Source organism: Dendrobates tinctorius, unplaced genomic scaffold (genome assembly GCF_039654945.1).
Source record: "Dendrobates tinctorius isolate UK_male_01 unplaced genomic scaffold, ASM3965494v1 ptg000009l, whole genome shotgun sequence".
In the NCBI taxonomy this organism is placed as follows: Eukaryota; Metazoa; Chordata; class Amphibia; order Anura; family Dendrobatidae; genus Dendrobates; species Dendrobates tinctorius.
In genome coordinates this window covers 10,204,083-10,222,073 of record NW_027361677.1, presented here as the reverse complement: position 1 = coordinate 10,222,073, position 17,991 = coordinate 10,204,083, and the positions used below count along the sequence as shown (strand labels likewise).

The following is a 17,991-nucleotide window of genomic DNA, read 5'->3' as shown; positions in this document are numbered from 1 at the left end:
ACATTACCGCCATGCATAGAGGTGTCTACCATACCTAGATCTTGTCTATATCATAGGGATTGTTGTTTCTCAGTAGAACATTGCAATAATTTCTAGGACGATGCTTGACATTTTCTCCTTCATTCTTCAACCCATCTCCTAAGTATTTGACATTTGTAAAACATACTTGACATCTAGGGCAAGAGTTTCTTTGAAATAACAGATCTTCCCGGTGGATTTAGCCAAGGCCTATACATAGCGAGTTATTACCGAGTCTTTTTTATCATCAGCCCTATGGTTCTTTTCACACTCGGTGTCTGTTTGTCTTATGTGTCAGGAAAGTTTCCCGCTCAAACATCAAATTGGAATGAATGGGTTAATTCTGCCCTTCCGGTAATCAAAGATGGAAAAGAAGAACGGTACCCAGGAATGCGGTTTTAATGGTCAACGCATTTCGAAGTTTCAAACATCTTCATCAGGATGAAGAAATTTGAACATACGAAACGCGTTGACCAATAAACTGCATTAAAGGACACTGTTCTTCATTTCCATTTTTAATTATTGGCAATGCAGAATTAACCCATTCATTCCAATTCTGATGTATGTAGTGGTAAAAGCCAGCCGGATAGGGAGCCTTATGAACATTTTATTCCTATGTACACCCCATTAATCCCTAGCCACCTTCTCAATAACCCATCCCTTGAAGGATAAAGAATTGGTAGATGTTACTATCTTCTGACTTACCCCTCACTTGCTTGGTCTTTGTGAAAAACCTACACATAGGAAGAACCCTGGGTTGGGTCTAACTGTATTCACCCAATAGAAGCCACTTTGAATGTTCAGAGGGAGAAAAACAAGCTCTCCCACAAGAAGAAAAAAGCTGGATAACGTCTAAGTACCATCTTTCTTCTTCTTAGAGGAAAGCTATTTTGCATAACTTTTAGAGAACATTACCGTGCCTATAAGTCTCTGCACTTCAAGGAGGATCAATTTCCCCTAGATCATAATGTAATAGTAAAGGAGAAAAATCCAGACATTTATGACCTTGCAAAGCCATTGCAGAAGAAATTCACCTGGGACCACGATGTTCGCTTTGCTTAGTTCATTAGTTGCATAAACAAGATCTGCAATCTGGGCTTCCTGGGTTTCTATGAGATTTCCTAGTGAAATTAAATTTTATAATGTCATTAGCATTACATATTTGGTTTTTTTTAGCAAATATTTTTGTTTTTTTGGGGTTCCAGGTGAAAGAGGCAATGCAGAGAATCCATGACAGAGGGAACATTGGAAAGCTGATATTAGATGTCGAAAAGACTCCGACTCCATTGGTAAGTACTATTTTCTCTTAGCTATGTTTTGTGGCACATTTAACAGCTGACAGATTTTAGGCTTCGGCTTTCGGGTGGACTTGTGGTTATTCACAAGAGCCATCCTGAATGAGCCGACTTGCAGACAAGATCACGAGGAAGGAATTAAATCTTGACAATGGATCACTCATTAAGCAGGCCCTGGGATGTCCTAATTTTTGTTACAAATTCGGTGAAATTTGGCACTTTTGAAGGACCATTTGGCAGCACTGATCTCAAAGGGGTTTGGCCACTTTATAGAGAAATTGAGTACCGTGTCAAAATGTCTTATAGTGATTCAGTACGTGCCCGCTCCGTACCCCAGCGCTTCACTTGAAGGTTCTCTGCTGCCCATGGACATGATATAGAAACAATGGACAGCGTCTGTCTCTTTTTCTGTAGGAAGATAAAATGGTGATGGTCTACATCTATAGCTGGATCTTCCACACAAAATAACAATCTCTTAACTCCTCCATACACAAGAACATTCATCACGGTCGTTCATTCATGTGTTTTCAAAGGAAAGATTAGAGAAGGCCACTGGCAAAAGGTTTTGGCAGTGGCTTTATCTCCTGAAATACAAAAAGGGTCAGACATTAAAATTCAAACTTTTCACAATGAAAAGTTGTGAAGCCCCCATGAACATGAAGCTGTCATCGTTACCACCGATATTGATTTGCGTATGGGGACCTTTGGCACTGATGGAAGCGGCCAAAGCTCCATTCAGAGTTCTACTTGCCGTGGTTGAGGAACTTTTGGCATGGTTGGAGAACCAGGGATCTCAGTTGTAGCAAGGATCTAGTTTTTTTTTTTCAATGATAAAAGTTTTAGGCTAGAACTTTTTTACTCACCTGTTGTCTGAATATGTGGTGCTGTTATAACCACTAGAACAAAAAGTCCAGTTCCCATTGGCTTTGTCACCCCCCATAACAAGACCTTATAAATTTGCATTATTGCAGATTTACTGTCCAATTGTCTGGTTGACAAAATCTACGTGCAGGCCATTAGTTGTTGTCACCCAATACCTTTTTTTTAAAAGAAAATTAGATGACCAGGATATATTTCGTCCCTATCTCTCCCGTGCTCCACCATGGATTTAACCGTGAAAATCCAGCAGCCTGCGGTGTTAGTCTGTGGCTGATAAAGCCTCTGATGTGAATGTAATTCTTCCTCCCGCCTCCTCCCATAAATCAAGAATCCAGTATGACCGACCTCAGAGGGCTTATGTTAATAGAATGAATCTTCTTCTGGAGCCGTTGAGTTAATTCGGGATGACACTGTTGATACGGAGTGTGATATTACCACATGCTGCTACAGTATGCAAACAAAAGAAGATTTTACCAATTATCCTCCTGGCGTCTGTTCCTTAAAAAGAAAAAAAAATTAAATAGTTGATGTGCTGTCGCTATGCTGTGCCCACCATCTGGCACTGCAGAAGCTAAAATTACTCAATATGCTTGCTGCTACCCAGTCTCCATCCAACTCTAAAGCCCAAATGACTGGGGGGGGTCTCTTGGCCTGCATTCTACATAGCATATGGTTTGTGCATCCTCTTAACTATCCGCTGTGGATGATCCCTGACATTGATCACAAAGGTTCCGCCTGATAGGATCCCCATTTATCATCTATTTGGAAACCTGGCAGTTTTCTCTGCAGCGCCTCCATACGAGATATTAAGCATTACACAGGACAGGTCCTCCAAAGTGATAGATGCTCTTGGTAACAGCTCTTTACACCGACCAAGAGGAGAATCCTGAAAAGAGGACCATCTTCTATTGACTCACAAATCCTTAAAGGACCACGGCAGTGAGGACTTTCAGTAGGGCGACAGTCAAGCATGCATACAGGGTCTTCTGTTCTAGTAATCAGTACAGATCTTAATAGTCCTCTAACAGGCATCCTCATGATGCCTTTTATAGCCTAGTTGAGTTTCCTAAGTTCCTCACGTCTTTGTATCCCTTGGGGCATCTTCAAAGACCGTTATCAGTTGGGAAATGTACCGTACTTAAAGGGGTTATTCTCATCTTCATAAATAGATATTGTTGGATAGAGCTTGTAAACACAAGTAATTTTGCAATTTACTCCTTATTAAAATTTTCATCCGTTCTTGAGATATTAACATTTTTCCTTTATTTATGGCTCATTACCTTGGAGACCGACCACCTGTGCTAGACAGCAGAACCTGCGCGGAGCTCACAAGCTCCTTTTTTTTTAATGAGCTTGTAAGCAGTATTTTGAAGCTAACCAGGATCCCTGACGCACGCTGCTTTACCTCCTAATTTGTGACAGCTTCAGCGCGGTACTTACAAGATAGACAGCAGCGGTGGTCGGTATCCTAGGAAACTAGCGGTAAACGAAAAAAAAGTGTTAATATCTCAAGAACGGCTGCAAATTTCAATAAGCCGTAAATTGCAGAAGTAGTTGTTTTTACAAGCTCTATCCGACTATCCCGCTATGATGATGGAAACAAGGAAGGAATAAAAGGAAGTCACAAAAACACAGGAAAGGTCATACTGACTCCATAGTCGCTCATGGTACTAGTGCTACATGGCTGTCACTAAGGCTTTAGGTTGTCGGGGTAAATCCTCCCACAGGGGAGTGCGCAACTATCTATATCTTTTTTGCCCCACACTAACCTCCAAAGAAGTGGGGTAATTAAAAGATTGTGGGTCCCAGTACAAAATCTCCAAAAGGCCCCCAACTATCATGGAGCTTTAATTGTATTTTTCTTCACTTATTGGCCAAAGGGACCTCTTGGTACCCCTGGGTGGAACTTCCAGAAGGAGTACTCAGTGCAGAAGGACAGTAGACACTGTTTTGGTATTCATCTGGTGAATGAGGCCCTATGGGTACCAGAATTAGGCGATGTTCCCTAGAAGCATTACTATGGGCACTTTTGGAGCTGACATACAGTTTCATGCTGATAGTAATTCCAGGTCTATAAGGCCCAATAGATTTGGTTTCCTTTCTAGAGACATCCTCTGTTTTTTTACATTTTATTATCCTGAGTGCTGACTGTGACCTTCAAGACATGAAATAACTCATCTTATGGTATAAAATAGAGGTCACACAAACAACTAGTAATACTCAAAAAAATTTAAAAAAAAAGGTACAAAATAACAGTCTAATGGATTATGAGTTTTGGTACAGTTATCCTTTAAGGTCACTGATTGATTTTATTTTTTTTGTCTATAAGTTAGTAGTACATGCGAAAATAATAAACTTTGTAATATATATTCTTGGAAAAATCTGCTTCTTTCTCCTCTTGGACTGATCTATCATTCTTAAATCAACCGATTAATTTCTATCTTCCGTGAATACAGATTTCTCCATTACTTAGATAGGAGATGACAATTGGTGCTCATAATGTTCCTCTAGGAGCTTTTAGCTCATTTCCTTCTTTCCACCATAGAATTTTAAAAGCACCAACTGCCATTTGATTTATCTGTAATATGAAAATTTGTTGTCATTGTATATGGATTTTACAGATTTTACTTGTGAATTGAGAGGCCAGGAGGAGAAAGAAGCAGATTTCTCTGATAAGATATATTTCAAAGTTGCTTATATTCATGAGTACTATTGATTTATGAAATAAAAATTAAAACAACGGTCTCTCTAAGTGTTAGATATGTTTAGATATGTGTATGGACCAGTGGTCATGAAAAACGTCTGCTTTCATGTAGATGGCCAACGACAGTACAGAAACCAGCGAGGCCGGAGAGGAAGAAGAAGACCACGAGGGCGACACTGAAAATAAGGAAAGGATGCCCTTCATCCAGTGATAGAGGTTGTGCCGGCTGAAAGATTCGAAGATGGAAAAAAACTCTCTTCTGTGCATCAGTGAACAAACTTGCTGTAGTACACTGTGTGTTGTATTTGTCTGCAGTGAGCTGAGCTACTGTATAAACCGTTGTGTATGTTGTGGCAGTAAGTGCCTACTTGGCAGCCTTTAGTAGGTGTAGCGATGTGTGAATTAAGCCTGTGATAAATTTTAAAGATGCAGGAAAAATATCATTACAACTTATATATGGACCATTCACCTCCTTGCTACTAGGGAGCTTAGTACAGTTATTGAATAAGAGCCACCCAGACATATATAGTGCTGATTTTTTTTTTAAAGCTCCTGTTAAATTAAGCCTGCCTCAAATTTCCAAGCCAGGCTCAATGACTAAACGCTGCCGGTGAGCCCCACTGCCACCTCAACTCAAGTGCCAACCCTTTAGCAGTATTATTTTGTTCTATTGTTGTGCCATATAGACATCTGCGTCACCTTTATACCACAGCATATAGACCCTAGGAAGCCCCAAGAGTCAGGAAAGTGCCAAGAGCCTTATCTCATTCTTTTCAATGTAGACCATCTGTTGGTCAAATCTTCATTGCAACAAGGCCTTTTGGACCTTCTACATAAAGTAGTCTCTCAGATGCCCAAGGTCACTTGTATAACATTGTCTAATTTTTTTCCTCTGCAAAAAATACCTCAACCTTGTTTGCCATAAGTACGGTAACCTAAAGCTTTAATAAGATTAGCAAAAATTTTCCACCCAAAGTCACCAGTCGATAAATGCCTCTAGCTGCCATTTTATCTCCTATGGGCTAGTCCTGATGGGCAATTTTCTTTGCCGCAAGATTCCTCTCTCCATTGGTACCAAACAGAGGGATGTAGAATTGGCTCAAGGGTCATTGAATGAAGCAGGAGTAGCTTTCATTTTATCTCCTATGGGCTAGTCCTGATGTGCAACTTTCTTTGCGGCAAGATTCCTCTCTCCATTGGTACCAAACAGGGATGTAGAATTGGCTCAAGGGTCATTGAATTGAGTAGGAGTAGCTTCCATTTTATCTGCTATGGGCTAGTTCTGATGGGCAACTTTCTTTGCCGCAAGACTCCTCTCTCCATTGGTACCAAACACAGGGATGTAGAAATGGCTCAAAGGTCATTGAATGGGGTAGCTGGCCTTTTAGCTCCTATGGGCTAGTCCTGATGGGCAACTTTCTTTGCGGAAAGACTCTTCTCTCCAGTTTGTCATGAGCCCCTTTTCCATGTATTGACCCTAGATACATTTGTCATTCTGAAATCTGGATCCTTCCATTTTTGGGAAAATAGTGGAGGAATAGAATTTTTAACAACCTGACACAAAAAGGCCACTTGTAGACATATATTGACTGATGATTTTATGATCTTTTCTCACACTTGTCTTTTATACTCTTGTGGCGTAAAATCCTGTGAGTCTGTGTTGTTTGTATAACAACAGACATCTGTATTTTATTTATGTGTGTCGATTTTAATGGAGCACTCTAGGAAAAACTGATACATTAGGTTTTATGTAGTGCAGAGCTCTTAGAGTGCGGGGCATAATTTTTCTTATTTTCTCTGTCAGGCTCCACCCCCGCAGAGCCTTGTACAAGACGTGTTTTCCTATAGTGTTTCTTTAAGGGAATGTAAAAGTGTCTGTAAGGCAACCAATGAAAATCCATTGAAAGAAATTCAGTATTTTAGAAATGTTACGAGTTACTAAATGTCAGTGTTTGCTATTGTTTAGTAAAATCGGAAAAAAAAGTTAACATTCAAAGGAAATGTCAAAAATGTCAGGATTCAACAATTGTTGACAACACATGCTTAAAGGATAGTTCCCTCAGAACCACAAAGTGCAGTCACATTTCACTTGTTCCCTAGCTGTTGAAGAAGCTATGATCTTTGGTGCCATTTGCCGTGGTCCTCACTGTGTATAGCTGAATTAGCTTTTCTTGTGCTTCTGTTAGGATCGCCTTGATTGCCCCATTTCACAGGAAGGGACAAGGAGATCTAAAATAGCGCTATGGTGTGAGGACTTCCACTAGTAACCCCACAGCTTCTCCAAAGTTGAGCAAAAAAGATTTGATCCAGTCTGCCATACTAGGGCAGTCTTAACTTCTGCCAAGCATCCATAGCGCCTAAGGTGTTTATTAGGTCCCTCATGACGTCACATGACACCTAGTCACAAGGACCTTTGGCACTTCTCAGGCCTAAACTCAGTCCCAATTCCATCCTAAGCTGTATGCTTGGGGTATATGCACACGAAATCTTTTAGACGTCGGGGTTGTTGTTCCTGAAGTGTCTTCCGAACATTTTTGCAGCCATCATAATTTTTCTCAAATATATATAAACTGGTGAAGCGCTTAGAAGCCATCTGAAGAATGGTCAGGCCACTTCTAGGCCTTCAAAACCTGACGCAGTTTAAAAGAAGCTAATAAAGACTGAGCATGTGCACACCATATCATTTTGACATTGCTTTACATATGTTTCGCCTTTTTCATGCGCTACTTCAGGCAAGTTCCAGGCAGAATCCTCCTGAAAAAGACGTTGTGTGCACATAACTCGTGACCGATTTTCGACAAACTGGTTTCTAGGAACGCTATGCCTGACAACTAGATATTAAAGTCTGTAGTTAGGTAACTTATCCCTAGCAACCCAGATGGATAAGCTCTTACAGTGGATAAGAAGCTAGGCCGGAGTCAAACATTTATTTCCTCATAAAAAATGGCCCTCTAGGTGTGAAGCCTGTTTTAGGGAATATTCAAGTGTTTCACTATAAATAAACATAAGTATTCATTACCGGTATATACCAAGCAGTATTAATATATATATCCTATGACATCTGTAAAGATGCAACTTGAAGCTCCTGGACCCCAAAGCACAATCTGTAATAGGGTCCCCACCTACCGAGTAATTTGTAAAAGTGGTCTCTCTATTCATGATGGAGGGGCCTTTAGGCTCCCTCAGCCACCAAGACCCAGGCATGAATACTACCTTAGCATTTTCTATAGATTCCCCCCCCCCCTAAAAGGATCTGGATTTTAGCTGTCAAGCCATTATCACCTTGTAATTTCCATCATATATGGATAATTAGACGGTCTGCCGATATCGACCGGTTGCGGTAACTTTAGTCTAATGTGTACAAGAGTCCAATCCTGGAGTCAATGTTTCTTACATTTCTCCTAGAGCGGTGAAATACTTGCTAAAATCCTAAGAAAAATTGTATTTGGGGGGCAAGTATATGGATTATTATTATCTACATGACCACGGGGATGGCACCATGTTTTGCCGCTAACTATGGAAACTTAGAACTAAAACCAGGCTTTTATCAAAAATATTTTTAAAAGTCCAGCGCCGAGTATGTATTTCAAGGGGTATTTCGGTTGCGAGAAGCAATTGGTGGGGGTCGACTCGCTGTGGACGGTAAGAATGGAGCATCGGTTATGCTTGCCCATTTTATTCAATTCTAGCAATGGCAGGGGTCTCAGACGTTGGCTTCCCATGGCCTATAGTTATTGACTGTGTTATGGATGGGGGTTTTTTTTGTACCCAGAATACCCCTTTAAAAAATTTCCAGTAACTCTTAAGGTAGTCATATACCTTAGACACTTTTTTGCCCAACATCTATTCCTCTTGACCATCCCATACACATGTATGCCTTGCTAAATAACCAACGCCGTACTCCTCCGATGGCTGCTTATCGCCTCTTAGGATGAAGGATGGGGCATGTTGAAATCCAGCATGCCTGATCCTTTCTTCCCCTTTGCTAATAAGGGTCTCTATACACAATAGATATCTATCAGCCAAACCATCGTTCATCCGGAAGCTGTGTTCTCCAGGAGAAAGTAGCTGCCAGAAAACCTGGTGGCAGCTTATTTTGCCAACAACAAAAGGATCATCCAAAATCAGACATTCTGGATTGTTATCTGCTCCGACATCATATTTCAGGGAGAGTAGGCAGGCCACCGTACACAATAGACTGTCTGATGAGTCTACCATTATCGGGGGTTCGGCTAATGTATATGGAGGCTTAAGTCAGGGAACCCCCATGTACATGAAGTGGTTGGCCCACTGCAAAAATTCGACAGGTCACATAGTAGATGAGGGGTCTTATCTAAATATCGTCATCTTAATCTAATCTTTTTGCATTCTCCGGTGAAGAACCGGGCGTGAAAACTCCAATTCTTGAAATTAGGGGGCACATAGAAGCACTATGGAAAAAGAGCTATGCCAGTAAACCCACAATTTCACCATTTCTAAATCTATCGCCTATCATACCTACTTTCCCCCCCAAGCATGAAAATGACAAGTAGGTATTAACGGTCATCCAATTGATTGGGTCACAATGTGCTGTAAACCCTATAGTATTGCTCGCTGGTTCATGTGACACCAACCAGATACCAAGTTCCGAATCGTTCCTCTCTTCTTGACTCCTGTTATTCCTCGTTTTGCCTTAATATTGTACAGTCTGCAACCAAGGCCAATGTGAAAAGGAGCGAAACTTTGTACGGTCGTGTTTGTTGTTGTAGAGCTTGTGTTACCGTGTGCCTACAAAACTGTTTACATGAAAAAAATACCATATATAATTAAAAAAAAAGATCAGCATAGAAACGCGTGGGAGTGGTGTCGTTATTCTATCGATTTCACCTGTCTCGATTAGTGATGAGCGATTCTCCGGTGCTAACCAAGTGTCTTCGGCGTCCTCAAAAGATATGTTCCAGTCCCCACGTCATTCCGGTTTCTCCAGTTTTCTGGATTCATTTTCTCTTTATTAGTCGATTTAGTATTTGTACATTGTATCCTAAGATTTAACACCATTTTTTAACTTGTTTTTCTTTTTTTGATTTATTTCTTTTTTTGTTTTTGATACTTGAAACGCAATTTTTTTCAACTGTCTCATTTTTTATGCATCTTCTTACTCCAGTCCCTGACTGGAGTAAGTTATCTGGCATTTTGTTTTTTTGTACGCAATCAAAGAGAAATGTGCTAAATTTTAAGAGATTTTATGACTTTTTGTGCTGAAAAGTTGCAAAAATGGTTAAGACAAACAATAAAGAGCATTTTTTGATTTGCTCCAAATCCATGAACTATGTTGTTATGAATGGGTCACCGAGGAGGATAGCAGGCCCAGGCTAAGCCACAGAAAAACCAGAGAGGTTGGAAACTAAGCGGATTGCAGACCCCTGATCCTATTCACACAACTAGCAGTAGCCGTGGAGCGTACCTACGATGATCCTAGATGCCTCGGCACAGCCGGAGAGCTAACAGCCTAAAGCAAGAAAGGGGAAATCTAAACTTCCCCGGAGCAGACCCCAAAGGAATAGATAGCCCCCAAACATATATTGTCGGTGATACAAGATGAAAACACAAACGCAGGCAGAAAAATAGACTGAGCAAACGATGGGGCCCACACTGACTAGACAGGACAGGAAAGGAAAGACACTGTCTGCAATCACGCAAAAAACCCTGCCAAAAGTCCAACACGTCTGATGCACAAAAACACTGAAGTCGCACGACTTCGCCCCCAACTATATCAGCACTCTGGTATGTTCTGAAAGCAAAGCAAAAAGAGACCAATATAACAGGGGACAAAACAAACTGGCACAAGCAGTAACATATGGGCGGTGATTCAGCACAGCCCCAGCCGAAGCTGGCTGACCCGCACAAAGCTGAGATAGACAAAACCAGATCAAATGCAAACAGAATAGCAAATGAATCACTTAGTTGAACCATGCAGAGAAAGAGCAGGAGACATCAGACCTCAGAAAGAACATTAAGAAAATCACCAGCAGGGATAGAGGGAGTCAGCTGTCTTAAATCCCAATCAGAAACCCCAGATCGCCAATCGTCTTCCTCATTATCAGGTGGCAAGCCTCTGTCAATCAGATCAGCTCCACTACCTCCAGTAACCACCAGAGGGAGCCCAGAAAGAGAACTCGCAACCCCTCTTTCAATCTGACCAGCTCCACTACCTTCATTAAAGCCAGAGAGAGAATTCACAACACTATGTGCAACAATATGGTGCAACAAAACAAAACATCAGCGAATGCAACAAAAAAATTGCTAATGATGAATCGGGGCCTCTATTTCTATAATTTGCCCCGATTTTAGATCTCGAATGACCAATCTGATTATAGCATTCCTAGCACCCATATCATTGATTAAAGGGAATCTGTCACCAACTTTTTTTCTATGTATGGTAATCTTATAGCAGCATGCTGTATGGGCAGGGAACTTGATTCATGTAATGTATTACTTATTATGCTTCGGTCTGCAGTTTTGATAAAATCACAGTTTTCTCTACTGCAGATGTAGATTTCCTGTTAATGCTGAGCCAGCCTGTTAATGCTGCCAATCAGGGATGTGTGGGCGGGGTTACACTGAGCAGGAGAACTAAACAGCACAAGACAACTAGTCCTATAGTGATAATTTGCTGCTGATAAAACAATGATTTTATGGAAACAACATCAAGCAGCCCAGTAAGTTATACATCGCTGGAATCAGGGTCTCTTCCTCTATATCAAGCTGCTTTCAGATTACATGGCAAAAACCTGCTGACAGATTCACTTTAATTCAGAGCCATAATATTTGCCGCCTAATACAGTTCCATTCAACCCTTATGGGACTGATAAAGATAGGTGAGATGATTATTTGGGTTCTAATTTTTGGACTTTCTGCAAACAGCAACATATCACCTACCTTAGGTATAGGTGAAAGCTTGTAATGTTTGTACATCCCCTATAAGTTTGGTCTATTGACTTTGAATTGAACATTTTGGTACTCGTTAAACGGGAGGCTTTTGAACCCGCTTATTATGATTTGTGGGGTTCTGGTATTTCGACTTTCTGCAATTTTTGAATTTTTGTGCTGTGGTATTCATTGCCATTTTTTTGCTTCAAATTCATCAAATTGGCTCACGAAGCTCATGAATTTGACGAAAAATTATCTTTATCTTTGTTTTAAACCTTATTTGTAATTTCGTAGCGTAAAAAAAAGTCACAAGTTCCTCTAAAATATCACAAAGAAAATATCACAAAGTTTACTACCAAATTTCAGCAGTACGTAAACTCGCTCCAGAGGGTGTGGGGAGACTGAAGGACATTTGCGACAAATTTGACAATTTTTCGAAAAGTCGTAAATGATGAATCAGGTGAAAACATCTGGAAACCCTAAACTCGGCCCACAATGACGAACAAAAGAAAAGAAACAGGAGGATACATAAAACCGTATCTCTACATCTTCATAGTTGACATGTGGCTGAGCCAGGTAAGTGCACACAAGTATGACTGACTAGTGTAGACCCATATCGTATGAGTGTATGGTAAAGTCAGTCTCAGGGTAGATAAATACCTACAAAGGGGGTGAGTGGAACAAATCATTCCTGCTCGGATTCCAGGATAGAACTAACCTGCCCACCCAAACTAAAAATAAAATTTTGGCTGGTGGTGTAAAGGTTTCTAAATGTGATAATCTGATGTAGAAGTCTAGTTGAAAAGAAGTCATGGATGGCATTCAACAAGTTAATTGGTGGTCCTTTATCGGTATAGTCATTAGTGCTTTGGTAAATGACTGGTGAAGTCTCATGGCAAAGGTTCTAAATTGGATTGGAAGACCATATCTTGGACACTCGAGGCGGCAGAGACTCAGGCATTTGGTATTGTAGACCTTCTAATATCTAGGATGTGCCAGTTGAGCACTAACGAGGTGGACATGCTATCAGAGCATGGTTACCCCAGAAGAAATGAAAGCCTTTGTACTCTGGACTTCTAACTACAAAGCCATCTATTGAAATGTAAAAGTGGCTCTGTCCAAGGTCACCCTGCAGCTCTAAATTGGGCTTCCACAAACAGTCTTTGTACTACCTACTCAAACTAACAGGTCCAAGGAAAGCCTTGGCCTTCACACTTACATGGGGAACCTGGGTTGAGTCCTCAGAGTAGCCACAAGCCAATGGAGTGGGCTGGCTGGAAGGATTCGGTTGCCCGTTGAGAACCAGGAGGGTAGATAAGGGACAAAATTGTGAATCAGAAGAATTGTAAGTAAAAGGGTTGAGTTCAAAATGAGACTCAAACAAGCGAAGCAGGAGCAAGTATGAACTATAACTGGCAACACCCAGCAGTAAGTTGGGAGTTTCAGTAGGGGGTGGTGCTGTCCTATGTGCTAAAGTAGGGAACTGATTACACCAGCAAGTCATCACACACACCCATACTACCAGACTAGACAACACTACAGGTCCCAGCCACCCTAATCCTGCTTGTGGCCACCAGATACTCTAGCTGTGTGCTAGTACAAGAGAATATAAGAAACTTTATGCAATCTATCTTATTAGAGAAATATGCTTATTCTCTCCACTTATGAGCCACTTCCTGTCCTTCCCTGCCTCCTAAACTCATTATCCACTCTGAAATACTATTACATCCATTTTAAGATACACAGAATTTCAGTTTACACAGACGATTCTGATGCTTTCTACTAAGTATTTAATATCACACCAGAGCTGGAATCACAGCTATCCTGCTTAGTACAGCTGTACAATGTACTACATGCTGTAGCTACTTCTTATGTGCAGCACAGACTTTCAGGACACACAGATTGTGCTGATGCTTTCTAGTAAGTGATTATATAAACCACTCCAGAGCTGGATTAACAACTATCCTGATTAATACTGCTTTATGGTGTACTACATGCTGCAGCTTCTGAACATGTGCTACAAAGAAACATGAGAACAGGAGTCCCTCATGTCTCTGTATGCTGGGTATAGGATACATCATAGCAATCTCTACACACTAGCTCAGAGACAACTGAAAATTAAAGACAGATCCTGCAGATATGGAAAACAAGACATTTAGAACCATTATTAAGATCAATGGTCACATTACTAAGAGAAGAGTGCAGAGATCAGTGGATCATTGCTGGCAGTCATGTCTATGCTGATAAAAGGGTATTATGACCCCCAAACCCAATTTAATTTCCAAAATAAACAGACCAAGGGCTGGACGTCACAAACCCTTTTGAAATCTTTGAGTATTGTGGCAGTGTGACAAGCGTCAGCTTATGCTGAGTCGTTTTTTCCTTTTTAGAGTGGACCCTCTGGGCCGTGGCACCCACCCACCTAGGGCGAGCTGACCCCCTGTACAGGGAGTGCCAGGGGCAAGACCAAGGGGGTGAGCCACCACGGCAGCTGGACCAGACGGCCGGCTCAGGGAGACACTATTGAGTGTCAGGCAACAGGACGAACAGGATATGAAACATAAAGCGAAGTCACAGGATTTCTTCAGCAAACGTGGTTACACACTTTAATCAGATACAAGGCAAAAACAGAGAATCAGATGCAGGGCACCAATGGTGAAACACGGCAAGGTGCGTGCAAGGGCACGCCAAATGTTCCAGACATAACACGTGCAGAAAACATACCGGAGTCCAGGGCAGGGTACGTGTTAGGGGTCACACCAGAGTTCCTAGGAGGGATGCGTGCTAGGACACTCTAAAGTCCAAGACAAGGTGCATGCTCGGAGACACGCCAGAGTCCAAGGCAGAGTGCGTGCAAGAAGACACGCCAGGGTCCAAAACTGGTGCGAAGGCATCGGACTCCGGAAGACTGGCAAGGACTGACAGGATCCAGGCATCAGGATGCAGTCATCTGGTTCCAGACCTCTGGCAGCAGTCGGCAGGCTTCGGGAATCCGGCAGACAAACCAGGAGACGAGGCAGGGTGCATGCTAGGAGACACACCAGTATCAGGTTCAAGGACGGAGGCCTGCGCATGCCGAGGGGCATGCCAGGGACAGGTACAAGGACGGAGGCCTGCGCGTGTAGAGGGACACGCCAGGGACAGGTTCAGAGCAGAGTCCTGTGCGTGCAAAGGAACACGCCAGGGTCAGGTTCAAGGACGGAGGCCTGCGCGTGCAGAGGGCACGCCAGGGACAGGTACAAGGACGGCGGCCTGCGCGTGTAGAGGGACACGCCAGGGACAGAGTTTAAAACTAGAGTCCTGCGTGTGCAAAGAGGCACGCCAGGGTCAGGGTTCGAGACAAGGTACAGACTAGGGCCTGTGCGTGCTAGAAGGCACGACAGGGTACATGGCAAAACCTGGTCGTAATTTTAGAGAAGCACGGGGAGGTATGCCAAGGGCAGGCGAGGACCTGCGCGTGCTATAGAGAGCACGTAGAGCACAGTGCAGAAACAGCGTGAAGTGCAAGGAAGCACAGAGAGCACGGCTGGGGCACTGGCTAACTGATCGGTCTGCAGCACTAACAGGCAGGCAAGACTCCAGCAAACCCAGCTGAGGCATAGCAGGCGACACCTGTCACTGACCTACGAGCACGGCTGAGGCACAAGCAGGCAGGCACAACTAGGGCGGGCACGGCTGAGGCACAAGCAGGAAGCTAGGAAGGCCAGGCGCATGCAAAGGGCACACGAAGCAACAAAGCAAAGCAAGACAAGAAACAAGGCAGAGCTAGGCAGGTACGGAACACGGAGCGGAAACTTAGGCAGAAACACAGAGTCAGATCAGAGCGAGATCAGAGCGAGAACAGAGCTAGCAGCGGAGCGTAGGCCGAAGCCCAGAGCCGGACCAAGGCAGAGTCTTGGGACTAGCGTGGAAATGTGCAAGAGAGCATGATAGGACAGAGTCTAGCAGCGGAGCGTAGGCCGAAGCCCAGAGCCGGGTCAAGGCAGAGCCTTGAGACTAGACATGGAAATGTGCAAGAGAGCACCAAAGGGCAGAGTACGGAAAACCAGACAGAGACAAGAAACATGAGAAGTACTACAAGGCTCAGAATAGCAAGACCAGACATGGCGAAACAGGCTAAGGCAGAGAACAGCGGAAGTACTACAAGGCAAGGCAAGGACAAACATGGCACGAAAGACAACACAAGACATGGCACGAGACAGGAGGCAGAGTACAAGCACAGAGCGTGTGCAGAGACGCACGACACAGCAGAGTGCAGGGGCACAGAATACAGAGAGCGACCGAGCAGACCAAGCAGCCATGCAGGGAAGCAATACGATACTCAGGCCCAGACCATAGGGAGGGGCGGTCTGATATAGCACCATAGCACCAGTACTTCCGGGTCAGGACCAGGGAGGGACTTTGGGTTCAGATCCTCCAGGATCACAGAGAGCATCGCTAGAACAGCCTGGGTAGAACCATAGAGGAGGTCACATGATCAGGGGTTTCCAGGAATACAGCGGATTGCAGAATCAGAGCAGGGCGGGAACATAGGAAAGGTCACATGATCAGTGGTTTCCAGGAATGCAACGAATTGCAGAATCAGAGCAGGACTGGAACATAGGAAGGGTCACATGATCAGGGGTTTCCAGGAATACAGCGGATTGCAGAATCAGAGCAGAGCTGGAACATAGGAAGGGTCACATGATCAGGGGTTTCAGGAGTACAGCGGATTGCAGAGTCAGACAGAGATGGATGGTTACCCAGCAACAGCGTACAGCCATGAGGTAAGGCACACGTGCACACTGCTCCAGGCATCTTGCGGCATGACAGAAATGGCAGACATGACAGACATGGCGGACATGACAGGCAGCTTGAACACTATACAATCAAACTGGATTATAGAAAATAATGGAAGGCCCAGAATTAACCCCTTAATCCCATGTGACGTACTATCCCGTCCATGTGCCCTGGGACTTAATTCCCAGGGACGGGATAGTACGTCATAGCGATCAGCGGCGCCCACGTGGTGAGCGCCGCTGATAGCGACCGGGTGTCAGCTGATTATCACAGCTGACACCTGGCACAATGTGTCAGGGGCGGTCACGGCCCGCCCCCAACACGTTAACCACTTGCACACCGCGATCAAACACGACCACGGTGTACCAGGGGTTAAATGGAAGCATCGGCAGGGAGAGGGCTCCCTCCGTGCTTCCCTGAGACCCCCAGCGCAGCGAATCCAAGATGGCGACGGGGACCTTCGGGGGCCTGCAGGGAGCTGGCTTCCTCACTGCCTGCAAAGCGCAGGCATGAGGAAGTCTGCTGCACTGCCTGTGACAGATCGCTGATCTGTCACAGTGATCTGTGATGTGACAGATCAGCGATCTGTCACAGGACAGTGATGTCCCACCTGGGACAATGTAATAAAGTTAAAAAGAAAAAAGTGTTAAAATAATTTTTAAAAAATCGCCAAATAAATTAGAAAAAAAAAAAATATTCCCCCAATAAATTCATTTTTTGGAAATAAAAAGAAACAAAAACAATTAAAGTACACATATTTGGTATCGCCGCGTCCGTAACGACGTGCCCTATAAAACTGTCCCATTAGTTAACCCCTTTAGCGAACCCCTTAAAAAATAAAAACGAAGCAAAAAATAATGATTTATTATCATACCGCCGAACAAAAAGTGCAATAACGCGCGATCAAAAAGACGCATATAAATATCCATGGTACCGCTGAAAACGTCATCTTGTCCCACAAAAAGCGAGCCGCCACACAGCATCATCAGCGAAAAATAAAAAAGTTATAGCTCGCAGAATAAAGCGATGCAAAAATAATTATTTTTTATATAAAATAGTTTTCATTGCATAAAAGCGCCAAAACATAAAAAAATGACATAAATGAGGTATCGCTGTAACCGTACTGACCCGAAGAATGAAGTCGCTTTATCAATTTTACCGCACGCGGAACGGTGTAAACGCACCCCCCCAAAAGAAATTCAAGAAACGCTGGTTTTTGTTCATTCTGCGTCCCAAAAAACGGGATAAAAAGCGATGAAAAAATATCACGCTCCCAAAAATGGTACCAATAAAAACGTCAACTCGTCCCGCAAAAAATAAGACCTCACATGACTCGGTGGGTCAAAATACGGAAAAATTATAGCTCTCAATATGTGGTGATGCAAAAACTATTTTTACAATAAATAG

The 17,991-nt window shown here is 43.1% G+C and overlaps 1 protein-coding gene across 1 annotated transcript in view; it reads left to right on the top strand.

Annotated features, from left to right (window-relative positions):
- Positions 1-9,726, top strand: part of VAT1L (vesicle amine transport 1 like) — a 54,654-nt gene extending 44,928 nt beyond the window's left edge. The window contains exons 8-9 of the mRNA XM_073582777.1: positions 1,224-1,307; positions 5,009-9,726. Coding sequence (XP_073438878.1) covers positions 1,224-1,307; positions 5,009-5,107 — 183 coding nt within the window. The 3' untranslated portion in view covers positions 5,108-9,726. The remainder of the gene's footprint in view (positions 1-1,223; positions 1,308-5,008) is intronic.
- The last annotated feature ends 8,265 nt before the right edge of the window (positions 9,727-17,991 follow it).